This window comes from Martes martes (assembly GCF_963455335.1).
Source record: "Martes martes genome assembly, chromosome: 8".
NCBI lineage: Eukaryota > Metazoa > Chordata > Mammalia > Carnivora > Mustelidae > Martes > Martes martes.
In genome coordinates, this window is record NC_137895.1 from 12,011,597 (window position 1) to 12,027,619 (window position 16,023).

At 40.9% G+C, this 16,023-nt stretch overlaps 1 protein-coding gene across 26 annotated transcripts in view; it reads left to right on the forward strand.

Moving 5' to 3' along the window:
* Window positions 1-16,023, forward strand: part of RBFOX2 (RNA binding fox-1 homolog 2) — a 266,816-nt gene that overhangs the window by 174,709 nt on the left and 76,084 nt on the right. For 3 of the 26 annotated variants that reach the window (XM_080810608.1, XM_080810607.1, XM_080810611.1), the window contains exon 1: window positions 1,064-1,312. The exons of 22 other annotated variants lie outside the window; for them this stretch is intronic. In XM_080810608.1, the coding sequence (XP_080666734.1) occupies window positions 1,286-1,312 (27 nt within the window). In that variant the 5' untranslated portion in view covers window positions 1,064-1,285. Of the gene's footprint in view, window positions 1-1,063; window positions 1,313-16,023 lie in introns of those variants that run through there. One more of the 26 variants, XM_080810615.1, reaches the window with a different exon arrangement.

A 16,023-nucleotide genomic window follows, 5' to 3' on the forward strand; every position in this document is an offset into this window, starting at 1 on the left:
TAAAGTAGGGAGATGATGGAATTTATATTTGGAAGTTGAAGACTTGGAAGTTGAGATCACTTGGAAAGGGCAGAATCAGGACTTAGACCCAAACTTCTAGACTGAGTCACCCCTTTATGCTTTTTTCATTATGTCATTTTAATAAGAGAATATTAAAGAAACTCTTATGTTCAGTAAATGTTCTTGCAAATCTTCTATAACTATAGTACTCAATAGTAACAATTACTGTTTACAGTATGACACAGGTGCCCTGTGTGCATATAGGAAAGGGTTTTTGATTTTCAGGAGAGGCTGAAATCCAGAAGGCCTGGGGAACACAAAGGGCGGCTTCTGTTAACCAGAATTTATAATGAAACTGGAAGCCTTCAGCAGTCAAATCTGTATGCGCTTTTGTATACACCTTCAGTTTCTTAAGCAGTCATGTTTATAGACAACCTTTTCCAGAATCCCCAGGTTTTTTACAGTAGAAAAAATAAGTACTTAGATCACCTTCCTCCTCTCTTTTCTGCCTTTGCAGTCATTAGACTGATTTAGGACAGGCAGGTTCTTGCCCATTCTCATTCCTTGAAAACCCTCCTGTAAGTGGTCATTCAGCAGCTTCCCCGTCTTTCATTAAATCCACTGCATCTGTAAACTGTACATAAGTGGAAATTTTTTTTAAAATTATTTTTGTTTCATTTCTTATTTATGATCAGATATTCACGGGTGGAATACTTTAAGTCTGTATTAGCGATGCTGAGCTGCTATGAATGCTTCCAGTGCTGTATAATTAATGCCCCCATAGCAGATATTCATTCCTTAAAATATGCCTGCACATGGCGCCTGCCCCTCCCTCCCTCTCCCCCTCCTTCCCTCCTACACACACACACACACACACACACACACACACACACACACGCGTGCGCAGAGCACACACCAAACTGCCATTCTCCAGCAGGCCTGTTTCTGGAGTTGGGAGATGTCAGCCTGCCGGGAGGGGTGGGGGGAGGAGGAAGAGGTGGGGCTCCACTCTGATTAATTACCTTAGGCATTCAGGGGTGGGGCTTCCTTCAGCCATCTGCCTGAGATATGGGAGGGAGCTGGAGAGAGAAGGAGGGGGAGAGGCTGCCAGAGAGGAAGAGAAAAGAAAGGAAGAAACGCTAGAAAGAAAAGGAAGGGGAACGGGGTAAAAGGAGATCAGTTGCCCGCCCCAAAATAGCTGGTCTGGGGGGGGGTGGGGGGGAGCTGTGGAGGTGCGCCCCAGCACGACCGCCCTGAAGGGCTCATCCTCTGTGCCGTTTGGTTTATGGAGGAAAAGAAAATGGTCACTCAGGTAAGATTTGTGTTTCCTCGGCGTGCCTCTTTGCTGGTTTCTGCGATCTAAATAAAGACCTGGGGGTCGGGCATAGTAGGCAGAGTTTTAATAATGATTGTCTTCTCAGAGAAGGCCAGATTTATTGTTATCAACTGAAAAGTGTTAGTCTGTGTCTGCTTAGTGTGTGTGTGTGTGTGTGTGTGAGAGAGAGAGAGAGAGAGAGAGATGTATCCATATCCTTTTCTCTCTCCCCCTCCCTCAGCTCCGTAGCAGATTCCTGTTTCCTGTACTGTGCAGCTGTAGCTCAGGAAAGACCCTGTGGGGATTTGTCTACCTCTTTGTCTTGGTTCTGAGAAGAGGGAGGGAGAGAGACTGCAGAGGTAGGAAGAGATTCTTAACAGACTGCCAAAAAAGAGGGGAAAAGGATGGACTTCCTTTTAAGAATTGCAGAAGAATTTGTGTTCTAGGGAAATCTGATTCCTGATCCACTGTAGTTTCTCAGGATTGGCTGTGGAATTGCCGTTCTACTGCCTTCGCCGTAAATGGCTTATTAAAAATGAAGGCTAGAAAAATAGGCTTCGTTTTCATGGCTTTGTTACTGGCAAAGAGTATTTTCGGTAGGAGCCATGGAAATATCCAGGTGTAGCAGAGGCAGGTAGAGCCCTCTGTGAGACTCAGGAGAACAAATCGGAATGCATAAATGACAATCACAGGGGCAGTAAAAGGCATTTGAAGGAGAGGGAGTAGGAAATGGAAGAGATCTCTCTCTCTCTCTCTCTCTCTCTCTCTCTCTCTTTCTCTGCCTGTCTTTGGTTATGCCAGGCAATATCTAATCTGCATTTTAGCAAGTCATTCCTGACAAATGAAAACGTGAATACTCTTCCATGGTTCCCCCCCCCGCGGCCATGCTCTTTTTCTCGTTGGCACCCTCTGTATGTTCCTGTTACCCTCTTTTATTTACACGTATGTGGAGAGGGAATGACGAGACTGCAATAGATCAGTGAAATCATTTGCTAGGGTGAGCGTTCCTGTCCTTTAGGATCAGTGTCACTCCAGGCTTTTATGCTCTGTAGGGAAATTTCATCTCTGGACAGTGCTTTCCTTTTAAGGAGTTTGCCCTTTTTTTTTTTTTTTTTTTTGGTATTCTCTCTTCTCTTTTCCTCTCCGAGTCACCACCGGAGGGCGAGAGAGTCGGCTAGCTATCTGGATAGAGGCATCATTTTGGGAGCAGGAACGCTGTTCCGTTAAATGTTATATAATGCCCTGCAGTGCTGTTTGGAAGGAGGGAAGGCATTAGGGAGATTCTGCCAACGTGACCTAGAGGGAAACGAAGTTCTGAAGAATATATCTTTCCAAAGTGATTTTTCACCAGATCTGAGTTTGGAGATGATCAAGAAACCCTCCTCTTTTGGAAAGGGGAGAAATCTTTGACATATTTTCTCTTCCAGTTCTTATCCCTTTGTTGTTAGCCTAATTAGCTCTTTAGAAATATTGCTTTACTTTTTAAAAATTTCCATAAAAGAAGACCTATTTCTGGATTCTCTTTGTTGCTTGGGAAATGATACTTCTTAACCTTGGAGCCCTCATTCAATTTTCATTAACTGGCACTATTACAGGGTGACAGCTCTCTTCTTTCTCAGCTATTACTGAGGGCTTTCCAACTACTTGACTTTTCATTATATATATTTTAAAATCAGTGAAAGAGTTCTCTAAACTAGTGCTTTTTCTAATCAGAGGGTTTCTGTGGCCTCCTGGAACATGTGCCCTTCATTTCTGGAGGAGCTGGGTGAGCATGTGTAAGCACAAGTTCGAATGCTCACGCTCATGCACGCTTTAGTGCAGTCTGAGTAATTAGTATTTAAGAATACGGTTGTCTTAGCAGCGAAGCAGAAGAGAGAAATAAGAACTGGAAAGAAGGATTGATTTCTTGGTGGTTAAGAATTCTAAGAGGTAAATTAGAATCACTGTGATTGTCTCAGGATGTGCTGGATGCTGAGAAGGAAGTTGCTCCTTTTTGCCCATCCCGAATCTCTGTAACAGGCAAGTACAGAGTATGAGATTTGTGGATTTTTAGTATGTATGTCAGCATATTTTATTTTGGTGTGTATTCTTTCTGTGTAATGTAACATACGTGGTTGCTAGTAATCTTTTTTAAAAAAAGAAAAAAAAAAGGAAATAACCAGATGGGCCAGATCTTTTTAATTTGTCCTTACAAGGGTTTTGGGTTTTTTTTTTTTATTTGTTTTTGGTTTTTGTTTTTCAAACCAGACATCTAATCCCAATATTTGATGATCTGTCAGATAAACTTTCCAAATATAAAATGTCTGCGCTGTTCAGGGTTCAGTTATCACAGTGAAATGGTTAATTATGGTGTCTAGGGTCTTGACTTTAGTATATTAAGAAAGGTATTTAGATATGTTTTTATCATTTTGTCACCTAGGTTCTCTGCATATTAGATCTTGACATTTCTGTATCCCTTTATTTTAAATTAATTGCTCACTTTGATAGAAGAAGGGCGAAGGGCTTTCAGTGGATGACAATATTAGACCTATATCAGTAGTTGTGCCTTATTATCTTATCGGCTCTAGTTTTATAAGGCCAGTTTTGGGGGTAATTAGCAAACTGCTCTGTCATTTACAGTAGCTAATCAGTGTTTTGTTTAAAAAAAAGACAATTTAATCACAAAATTCTAATGTAGTAGACAGACATGCTCCTGTGACTTTTTAAGATACAACTTTAGGTGTATCCATTGTTCATGTAAATGTCATAGGAGTATTTCACTGAGATACTCTGTTATTTCTGAGTATGTGAATGAAATTACCGCATCTCTTCATGTCTATGAAAACAACGCAGAATAAAAGGAAGGAAAGAGAAGTCATTCTTGTTAATATGTGTAAATTTAGAAAAACAAAATTGCAAATGACTTCAGTTAATAAAAAAGTGTTTCGCCAGACTCAGACTCCGTTAAACTGTTTGTTGTTGGAAGGAAAAGTATACCGGGCAGAGAGGAAAAGATCTCACAGTATGGATGTGAAAGAAAATTTTTGTACTCCTATAGTGTAAGACTGCCAGTTTCTGTGGAGCACAAAGCCCTCCCTTTCTTGGACAGCTCAGTGCTTTGCTGGCATTTTCTTCAAAATCTGTTTTCCATCAGCACCGAGAGGAGGGAAGGTGTTAAGAAAAAGGGAGGTTGGAAAGGGGGTTGCTGTTCCTTTAAATAGTGCAGTGAGCCCATGTGGCAGCAGGCCGGCTCGGGAGTGTATTCTTCTGTAATGAATCACCAGTTCCATTGTCTGCTATCTCCCCTCTTTGTAGCGGGAAGGCTGAAGCCTTTCACCTGAGCCGCGGCTGGTTCGCTATTCTGTTCCAGGGTGGTTGGGAGAAGAGAAGAGGGAGGGTATTTTCTGCTTTAATTAAAGACAGATAACAGAGCAGGTATGTTTTGCTTTGTTTCATTTTCTCCCCTTTCCTCTGTGTTTGTTTTTTTGGAACGAGTTGGAGTAGGGGAATCAGTTCTGTGATCTAGCTTAAGCATAGCCCATCTTCTGTGGATTTTGAAAGCGCTCGTGAATATTCAGTCTCCATTTTGTGGCAGTGCTTTAAAGTGAGTCCATTCGGTTGCCGGCCCGGCCCACCCAAACCTCATCCCACCCTTCATCCACAGAGCTCCGGCCCCCGCTGTTTGCTTTGGCACACTTTCCCCTTTCTATGGGCTGCGCAGGACGCTGGGAAGTTGGGGCTAGCTGCAGATTGTGGCTTGGAGGCTAATTTATGTTCCTTTACAATGAACCAAAAAAAGCCTCACTTTTTCCAGAGATTTAGTTTCTTTCGGAATTCTTCTACACTGCTCTATATCTTCAGTTCTAACCATTGCCTTGCCAGAGCCAAGATGGACTCTTGAAGAAGATTGCTATGCCAACAATTACTAAGCTTTCCTGAAAACATACCCAGAATTGCATAAATGTGATTAAATCTGAACAGTTTTGACTTGTTAAATGATTTTTCTTCCCGGTCATCCCCATGCCCACACCCCTGCCACCCAAACACACACCTCTTTGGCCCCTTCTCTTTTTTTTTTTTATCTTCACCTTTCTCCTTAGTTTTGCAGTTGAGACTCAGTGAGCTTAGCGTTTGATAATCCACTATTCAAGTTTGTACGGTCCTGGAGGACATCTCCCTGTGGCAAGGTAAAGGACACTTCATCCCTCCCTGTGACAGCGCATGGCGTAAAGGCCTGGTTTTGTTCCTCTAGTTGTCTGTTCTTGCCTGAAAATTTCCAAACTCGTATCCACGCAGATGGCCATGTGAAAAGAGTTTCATCCCTCTTTTGACTTCTGGTTTGTGGACAGCCACATTTTAACATCTCTGTGTAACTCCTTACCTCGGGTTGTTTCTTGGGCATCTCTAGATGACACTTGGGTCATCACCAGGAACCAGTCACAGAGCTGCTACTGCCCCTCCGCCCAGCAGCCTCTTTCTGGTGTTCTGGTTCCTCTCCGGAACCTGACATTGCTGGTGTCCCAAGGCATGTCGTTCTGGAGCCATAATCCCTGTTCTTTCTGTTTCATCATTCCAGAACCACTGTCCAGTCTTTCTTATAAACTTCCTTCACCACGCTTGGTCTCTGAAATCCAACAAACCCAAATGGGACACACCCCTGCTGTAAATGCTCTGCGGTGAACGCAGCAACTTTATGCCTGGGCTTCGTTGCTCAGCGTCCAGGCTAAGCAGTCAGAAGCCCTGCGGCCCGTCCGCCGTGCTGCAGTATTGCCGCCTCCTGGGTGCTTCACTGTGCCTCTGATTCTGTTCGAATGATGACATTCGGGAAACCTTAGAGTCAGATAATTCATTAGAGGTCATGGACAGAGTGAATTATTTAAAGTGCAAGTCTGATTTTGTCACTTATGTGCTTCAAACCTTCCCGGTGGTTTCCCTGCAGACTCAGGATAAAATCTGGTGTCCTTACTCTGGTCTCTGAGCTCGGTGTGGTCAGGAACCTGTCTGCCCCCCCCCCCCCCCCCGCCCCGACTTCTCTCTTTCTCTTCCCTTTATTTCGCTCCATTGATGCTGGCCTCTCTGCTTGTCTCTTAACACACCTGTGTCCTCCTGCCCTGGGCCTTTCCTTCTGTTTTTTTGTTGTTTTTTTTTTTTTTCTTAGCCTGAAATGCTCTTTCCCCAGATAACCACAGGCTTCTCAAGGGAGAGCACTCCCTTGACCAGCCCATCTCAGCTGAACTTCCCTATCCCCATATGCTGCTTTTTCTTCACTTAACATTGATTTTAGCTTATCATTACTTGTTATAGGTATGCTTGATTGTTTATTTTCTGTGCCACCCAAACTGTAAGCCCTTGGAGGTCAGGGACCTTGTCAGCAGTCTGTGGCATACTCGGCATCTGGTGGGTGGTCATAATATGGTCAGAATACAGCTAATCAGCTAATCCTTAAATACAGGATGTGATACTATCAGGTACCGTGCTAACCACTCTGTCTACATTAGCTCATTGAACTCCTCTCCACAACTCTGTCATTCTCCCCTTGGTATAGAAGAGGAAACCGAGACATAAAATGGTTAGGTTACTTGCCCAAGTTTATACAGCTGCTAAGAGATGTGGGGATTCATATGCACATACTGGCTTGGGAATCCACACTCTTAACTGTGGTACCCCAGTGCCTCTTGTAGGTACTATATATTCAGTACATGTTTGTTGAATGTGTGAATGAATTAATTTAGTTGAGACTCTCTGATTTACTTCTGGAATTTCCATCTCTGACTTATTCTAGGCTTTGATGGAATATAGTTGACTCTTGAACAACACGGGTTTGGACAGCACACACCCACTTGCGTGGATTTTTTTTTTTCGATAAGTGCAGTGTTATAAATGTATTTCTCTGTCTTACGGTTTCCCTAATAACGTTTTCTTTCTCTCTAGCTTACTTTATTGTAAGAATACAGTACATAGTACATATAACATACAGTATATGGGTTAACTGACTGGTAATGGTAAGGCTCTGTCAACAGTAGACTACTTACTAGTAAAGTTTTTGGAGAGCCAAAAGTTATGTGCAGATTTTAGACAATGTGGGGGCAGAGGCAGGGTTGGCACCCCAACCCCCACATCATTCAGGGGTCAGCTGTACTTGAAATAACATACGTACAATGCATACCTTACATGCACAATAATATACATAATTTACATACGTAATCATTATTGTGGTCACATCATATATCACTTGCCAGTCTCTCTTTTTTTTAAGATTTAATTTATTTGAGAGAGGTACAGAAACAGGGAGCAGGGGGAGGGTCAGAGGGAGAGGGACAAGCAGACTCCCTGCTGAGCAGGGAGCCCGATGCGATGGGGGGCTCCATCCCAGGACCCCAAGATCATGACCTGAGCCTAAGGCAGAAGCTTAAGTGACTGAGCCCCCCAGGCTTCTTCATCTCTTTTTGAGATAGGTGGTATTTTTACCATACATTAGACTTTGAGATTTGAGGGGTCAGGCACTTGGGTGGCCCTAGATACAGAGATAGGTTTCAAACTTGAAATCTGTTTAATTCTGTATTTGCATACTCTTCCATTGTACTAGCAGCCTCATGAGATAAATAGTTCCATTGTTGGCCATTAAAAGGTAGAAGAGTTTTCCTTACAGCAGGCTATTTTCATTAGGGTTTTCTCACCTCACCTCATTCTGTCATCTGGAGTCACACAGCGAGATTTAATCTCTCTTCTTCATGAAAACTAAATATGTGAAGATAACTGCTAAGTGTTCCCTTTCATCTTCTGTCCTTTTTGTACTTCTTACTTCCTTGCATCAGTCCTCACAGGTAGAAAACATATGGTTTCCAGAGACTTGACTGTCTCGGACTGATCGCTTCAATTTCTGTGAATGATTTACCATTTACATCTAATTACTAAGTAAAATATCAATCATGAGTGTCAAGGATCATATCTTTATTATAAATTTTGTGGGGTTTTTTGTACACTTTAATTTTTTTATTTTTAAATTTTGTTTTTTGATGTGTTTTGACTTCACTCAGCTTTCATAGCTTATCGATCATGTAGTATTATCAGCAATTTATAACTTCAAAAGTGAGGGGAACTCTTTTTTTTTTTAATTAACACATAATGTATTATTTGCTTCAGGGGTATAGGTCTGTGAATCGTCAGTCTTATACAATTCACAGCACTCACCATAGCACATACCTTCCCAAATGTCCATCACCCAGCCACCCTATCCCTACCCCACCCCCAAGCCCCCAGAAACCTTCAGTTTATTTCCTGAGATTGAGAGTCTCTTATGCTTTGTCTGCCGCCCTGGTCCCACCTTGTTTCATTTTTTCCCTCCCTAACCCCCCGACCCCCCACCCTGCCTCTCAAATTAAAAATGAGGGGATCTCTTAGGTAGAGTATTAATTTTCTTCTCCGTTATAAAGCTATGCAGGCTATCAGCTGTTCAGTTCAGCAAGGTCAGCAAAAGTAAATATGATAATTTCCCTTGAGATGCTGAAATTGTATCAAAATATGTTGGAAAGACAAAATTAGGAAGTATAAGAAGCTTTTCACTTGGTAGCGACAGTAAAACACGATCTGGTTTTTCTATTGAGAATAGAGGTAAAACACAACCAAAAGATGCCTTCAACCCTTGGAAAATATTCTGATGTAATAATACTTGTTATAAATCACATATCATAGAAACACTCTTAGATTCCCTTCCTTTGGTATATTCTTTTCATCATGCCTCTTGAGTTCTTTCAAAGCACTATCAGTTTCAGAACATTAGAATGATATTTCTTATTTAATTAAGGCTCGGGAAATAAGTATGGCCAGTCTTGCTATAAACAAAAGGAAATGCAGTTTTTAAAATTGTAACTTGAAATCATATAACTAATGACATTTAATTCTTTCAGAATTACAGGATAAAGTTCTGCAATCAGAATTTGATATTTCATGTATAAAGAAATATTTAACTAGAAAATATGAAAATGGAAATCAGTAATTATTTTATGAAATTATAAAATAATGCTTTTATATCCATAAATAACAGAACAATATTTTTATCTAATATTGATATTGAGATTCCTTGTGAAAAGTTCTGAAGAGACGAACTGAGACATAAGTGAAGAAGATGAGATTTTTTTGAAAGCTAAAAGTCCACAAACTCTCTGCTAATGTCTTGGTAGTAAATATTTTCAGTTTTGCAGGCCATGGTGTTTCTGTCACAACTATTCAACTCTGCTGTTGAAACATAAAAGAAGTCATAGACGATACATAAATGAATGAGTGTGGCCATGTTCCAGTAAAACTTTATTTATGGACACTGAAATTTGAATTTCATATAATTTCCATGTGTCATAAAATATTCTTCTTTTGAATTTTTTTTTAGCTATTTAAAAATATAAAAACCATGCTCGGCATTTAGATTGTACAAAAATAGGTGGTGGACCGCCTTTAGACCAGAGCCATAGTTTGCCAACCCCTGACTTAGAGGGATGCTGGTCCTCCCTCCTTTACTAATAGTGGGAAGGTTTTCTTGTACAGCTTGATGACAGAGGCGGGGACCCAGTTCCTAGCAGTTTTGGCATGTCATCTTGGGTCCCTGTTAGAGTGAAACCCTTGACTTGCTCTCTCATTTCCCTCCAGAAAATACCAAAATTCTTTCCCCTTTTTTCTTCCTTTTTCCTTCCATTCTACCCCCAAATCTGAGCCATTTGCAGTCCCTGAATATGTCATATTTTATACCTTCTTATTTTTCATAGTTTTTCATGTACTATTACTTGGAGCCAGAATACCTTTCTCTCCAACATGGTTAATTTCTTGCCTTAAATGTGCAGCTTAGACTTCGCCTCTTTCAGAAAGCTTGCCCTGTCTCATAGGCTTGTCCCTTTTTTGTGCTTCTTTGGCATTGTGTATGTGTTGCTGTCTTAGCCCATACTATGCAGTGTTGCAGTTGTGAATGTATTGATCTGTTTTTACCCACCACACTGGTTTCTTTCAGGATTGTGACTATACCGCCAGGGTTCATTATTGTGTCTGGTTCAATTTGGTATCGGGTAAATACTTTGTAATTGAATTAATGAATTTTAACTTTTTAATTCATTAACAGGGTTTTCTTTTGAATTGAAAAATGAGAGAGTTAAATTGGGTAATCACACACATCCTAGTGCTTATTACTTAAATTGGTAAATAACTAAGATAGAAGTGTCATTTTAGAAATGGATGCTTTATTTGGCTAGAAGGAGGATTTGGGGGAACAAACGGTTTTTTGGGGAATACACAGATCTTCTGTAGATGTTCTAGTGGAAGGCAGCATGTATCCAGAAGATAGCATACAGGTAAGTGGCATAGTAGCTCCAGTCTCCAGGGAAACCAGGAAAGGGGGAAGGAAGAGCCTGGCCCCAACCAGTGGGAAGGGCAAAGAGACGTGGGAAGGTGACAATGAAATTTTAGGGTTTGGCAAAACCTCGTAAGTATATTAAACATGAATATAAGTACTGCTGTCTCCTTCTCTTTTTCTTCTACTCAAGATGACCAAGAGTTAGATTCTTTGCATATTCCTTTTTTTTTTTTTAAGATTTTATTTATTTATTTGACAGACGGAGATCACAAGTAGGCGGAGAAGCAGGCAGAGAGAAAGGAGGAAGCAGGCTCCCTGCTGAGCAGAGAGCCCAATGCCGGGCTTGATCCCAGGACCCTGGGATCATGACCTGAGCCGAAGGCAGAGGCTTTAACCCACTGAGCCACCCAGGCACCCCTGCATATTCCTTTTGAAAAGCTGTCAGTACAGATGCATATTAGACCATGATCATTCCATGTCATCTTCAAGGCTCACTATTCATTGTTTTACAGTCTTTTCCTCTCTGTGTATTTCCTTTTGGATAGTTTCTTTTATGGTATTACCAAGTGTGCTCCTTTTTTTCTTCTGAAACGTCTAATGCCATTAATCCAAGCCAGTGTGTGGTTGGTTGGTTGGTTGGTTTTTAATCTCAGACATTACAGTTTTTGTCTCTGGAATTTGACGTGTGTCTTCATGTATATATATATTTTTTCCCATGTCTCTTTAACATGCTCAATTTTTCTTTTACATACAATTTTCCTTGAGTATGTGAAATACAAATGTTTTAATATTCTTGTCTGCTAAATCAAACATCTGTATTAGTTCTAGATCAGTTCCTATTGATTTTTCTCATCATTATGGATTGTATTTTTCTGCTCGTTTGCATGCCTGGTAATTTTTGATTGAGTGCCAGGCACTGAATTTTTTACCTTGTTGGAAGCTGGATATATATCTTTTTATGTATCTCTCTATACATTTTACATATATTCATGAGCATTGTCTGCAACACAGCTGAGTTTCTTAGAAATGGTTTGCTCCTTTCAGGTCTTGTTTTTAAGTTTTTTTGGAAAGGTCCAGAGCTGTGTTAAGTTTCTGCTTAATTTTTCTTCACTGTTGAGGTGCAAGACTCTTAGTCTCTATCTGATGTTTCTTAAATTACCAGCTTGTCCACACTCATCTTTGGGAACAGGCTCTATTCCGGGCACTGTGTGACCTCCTGGCATTATTCCCTCCCACTCCTTTAGGTGGTCCGTTCTCCAGCCTCAGGTAGCTCCCCACACGCGTGCAATGGTCATGACTTAACTGAGTATTTGAGGACAGCCCTCTGTACCTCTTCAGCATTCTCTCTCTGTGCTGTGGCACTCTGCCCTGGGAGCTCTAGCTGCCTTGGCTTCCCTGGTCTTCCAGCTTGGTATCTTCAACTCATGGTGACCACCTGCTCCTGCCCTGCTTCCCTCTGTCCGTGCCACAGCCTGGAAGCTTCCTCCAGGCAGTAAGCTGGGCAGTTACAAATCTCACCTTGTTTTTCCTGTCTCATGGATCCGTGTCCTTTGCCTACCATACAGTGTCTTGAGTGCTGTTGTTCCATATTTTTTTTTCTGGGTTTTGTTTGTTTTGTTTTGAGACAGCAAGATAAGTCCGGTTCTTGTTACTCCATCTTGATTGGAAACAGAAGTGAGACCACTTATTTTTAAATGAAAACTGAGTGGTACCTCATTTAATATGTTCCTAATTTATGAATGAAAGCTCATTCGAACAGTACATCCCAGGAGTATTGGAGAATACATATATGTATTAATAGTTGAAATACAAGGCGGAACATGGTAAATTCCATGAATCTGATGTCAGTAAACTACCATTGTAAGTTCAGATGAGGAGAGAATTAGTTTGGGAAGTTTGGCAGTGGCCTTGGGTGAGAGGAAAGGGTGTGTGTGTGTGTGTGTGTGTGAGACACAAGATGTTTATATGAATCTAGAATCAAATTCTTGAGTACTGAATGGGATTCAGAGGTAGAATAGTTTCAGAGGGTGTCTAGGACTGAATTAAAGGTAAAAATAGTTCTTTAACAAAAATATATAGTCAGGATCATAAGAGAAGTAGGGTTTCTATGTTTTTATAGTTTAGCATGCTTTGTGGTCTGTTGTGGAAAGGGAAAAAGATTTTTTTCTCCTGTGTATTATCTGTTAACTGCAATTCCTGCAGAATAGGGAGGGAGAAAAGTCAACGTACCATTTGTTTATTTAGTTTAGAAAATAGGATACTCTGGACTGTGGAGATTATGGTCATTGTTCTGAAACATGTGGAACTTAAGAAACCCTCAGTAAAGCAGTAGTTAGACTTTTAGCCATTGCTTTTTCACTGGTTTTCAGGTTCTCTAGAAATTTCAGCAGGGAGAGGGCACTGTGGAACTAAACACATTGTATAAACTAAAGAATGTAGATGGCATTGCTTACAGTGTTCTTGATTTCCGGTGACATGGTTGTCAGTCATTTGCTAACAGAGCAGCAAAGCAAGAGTTCACCCACGTATATGCTTTCAAGTCTTCTCTCTTGAGGAACCAGGAAGTTTTTGAGAAGCTGGGAATGTCTGTGCTGCGTTCGAGTTAATTTCACTTCACCTGTGTTTTTATATAAAACCTTTAGTAAGAAGAATGTAGTTGCTTTCCCCCTGTTTATGTTGATGTAACTGTTCATTTGAAAAAGAGCATGAAGATCTTCAAGGTTAGAGCTCAGCTGTTAGGACTCACACTGTGGACTGTATTCTCTTTCACTTTGTCGTCTTCCTCCGCAGATAGTGGTTATTATCTGTACCATGCGTGGTTTTTTGTTTGTTTGCTTCCTTGTTTAGGTGGGGAGGGGCAGAGGGAGAGAATCTTAAGCAGGCGTAATGCCCAGGATGGAGCCAGATGGGGGGGCTGGATCCTCAGGACCCTGAGATTATGACCTGAGCTGGAACCAAGAGTGGAACGTCCAACCGACTGAACCACCCAGGCGCCCCCCTTTGTGTTTGTTTAAAGCCAGAAACAAAGAATTTCGCATACACGTTGTCAGTTAATTCTTAGGGATACCCCATTAGATCACGTCCTCTCTCTAGTTTTACAGATAAAAGTATTAAGGCATTGAGAGATTAAATGACTTCTCCAGAGTCACACAGCTGTACATGGCAGAGCCTGGGGTTTATCTTACTCCAAAGTTTATGCTATTTGTACCCCTTTTTTGAGGATAGCCACTGTATTAAGTATAACATGATGAATATAGGCCCTTAATATTTAACTTTTTTAAAAAGATTTTATTTTTTCATGTAATCTCTGCACCCAGTGTGGGGCTTGAACTCATAGCCCCAAGATCAAGAGTCGTATGCTCCACTGACCGAGCCAGACAAGCACCCCTAACTTTTTCTTTACATTAGAAAAATCTCTGACTCACCCTTAGCCAAAACCTTGAGAAATGTCTGCCAATTTTCTTGGAGCCTTAGGTACCTATGGGAAAGTGCAGAATTGATCAATTTGACAATTCTATACAAGCATTAACTTCCTGAAATTTTATCTCAGCACAAAGGTTTTGCAGTTTAGTGGTTTATTAATCATGTGGGAGCATTTGTTCAGGATAAGAGAGAAATCAAGGTATTAGCTCCTTACAGTAGCTCTTAGCCACTTTGGGCCTGGGAGCAGATAAACTACTCAATGGCACTTCATTGACTCTCTCTGTTACAAAGAAAATACTTAGTTTCGCATGGTAATACACCTCATGTTTCTTCCTTTTTAGTGCATTCTGCCCCTTGGGTAGGGCTTCTTTATCACAGAATCACTGATTCTTAGAACTAAAGTGAACTTTATTTTATGGAGTCAGGATGTGGATCCCAAGGGGAAGTGAATTGTCCAAGGTCATATGGCAAAGTAATGGCAGAACTGGAACTAGAATTCATTTGTATTTTTTTTAAAGATTATTTATTTGACAGAGATCACAAGTAGGCAGAGAGGCAGGCGTGGGGGGAGGGGTGGAAGCAGGCTTCCTGCTCAGCAGAGCTCTATCCTAGGACCCTAAGACGATGACCCAAGCCGAAGGCAGAGGCTTTATTTAACCCACTGAGCCACACAGGCACCCCTAGAATTCATTTTTACGTAGTCTCTGTCTGGTGTTCTTTCTGCTGTCAGAACATCCTCCTTAGAAGTTCAGACCTTTAACAAAAGATGTTTAGTCTGTAAAGGCTAAAATACCAAGTCTTTATGCTCCTCATTCCTCAAAGGGAAAATTCTAGAATGAGTAAAAAGTTCAACTCCTGTATTTTGGGCATTCTTTGCTGAAAAATTATTCTTGAATGAAGCTGGCTAGTCAGGTTGATGGGATAATGATAACTTAGTTATAGGGAAGGAAGATGGTAAGCAGGAAGAAGAAATAGATATACCCTTTGTTTTTTCTGTTTGTTTATTTATGTTTTTTAAAGATGCTTGAAGATTTTTTGTTTTTGTTTTGGATCATTTGGTTTGACGTGGAAAGAAGTGTATTGAGTGAAGTCTGAGAAGTGTTTTGTTACCAAGCAACCACTGAAGTTTAGACAGCTGCTTTTTGGTGCTCTTAGGAACTGATTTTGGATAACCATTCTGCGTTTCCTGCGTGCTTGCTTTCTTAAGTTAAATATTCTCTCTTACTCTGGGACAGCTTTTCCTGTTTTAGTGTAATAGCTTACTCAGAATCGCTTTTTGGGTGAACCTTTCCAGCATAGGGCGCTAATTCCTTCTCTGGGTTTATTTGTCTCGCTGTGATAAAGGATTAAATATTGCAGCCGCTCGTTTATATTTCATGGCCATTCCATTCCTGACTAAAGGGTCAGGGTCTATGGCACGCCTTACTGATCCATGTGCTAGAGAACAGTAGGGTGTCGGGGAGTGTTTTTCTCCCTTTCAGACTGCCGTCTGACCTTGGCCAGAGCCTACATTCTGCGAAGGAGGCAGGAGGTGGAGGGTTAGGCATTCTAATCGGTAAATACTTGATCTGGGGGGCTTTTGTTTTGTTTTGTGTTTGCTTTGTTTTCTGAGAGTGATTAGACCCGTGAAAGTGTTTTGTATTTGTCAGGATTTATCACATGGTGCTGAGTAAGCTTGTAGGTGAGGTTTGGACTGTGACTTCTAGTACACGTTTAGTGCTGATATTTCCTGAGTTGCTTTGTTTCCTGTGATCCAAATGCATCTAATTTACAAAAACATAAGTACAAGGGCTCTTTAAGGAATTGCAGTACATACTTTTCGTTTTCCTTTAAGCTTCTCTAGTTCGCTTTTAATGAATCTTGGTGTTCTTAAAGGGTTATTTTAAAGAAACAATGAAATTCACGAACCCATGTCCTTTCACAAAATTAAAAAGGAACCTGAATTCTACAGCTTCCTTGTGGCTGAAATCTT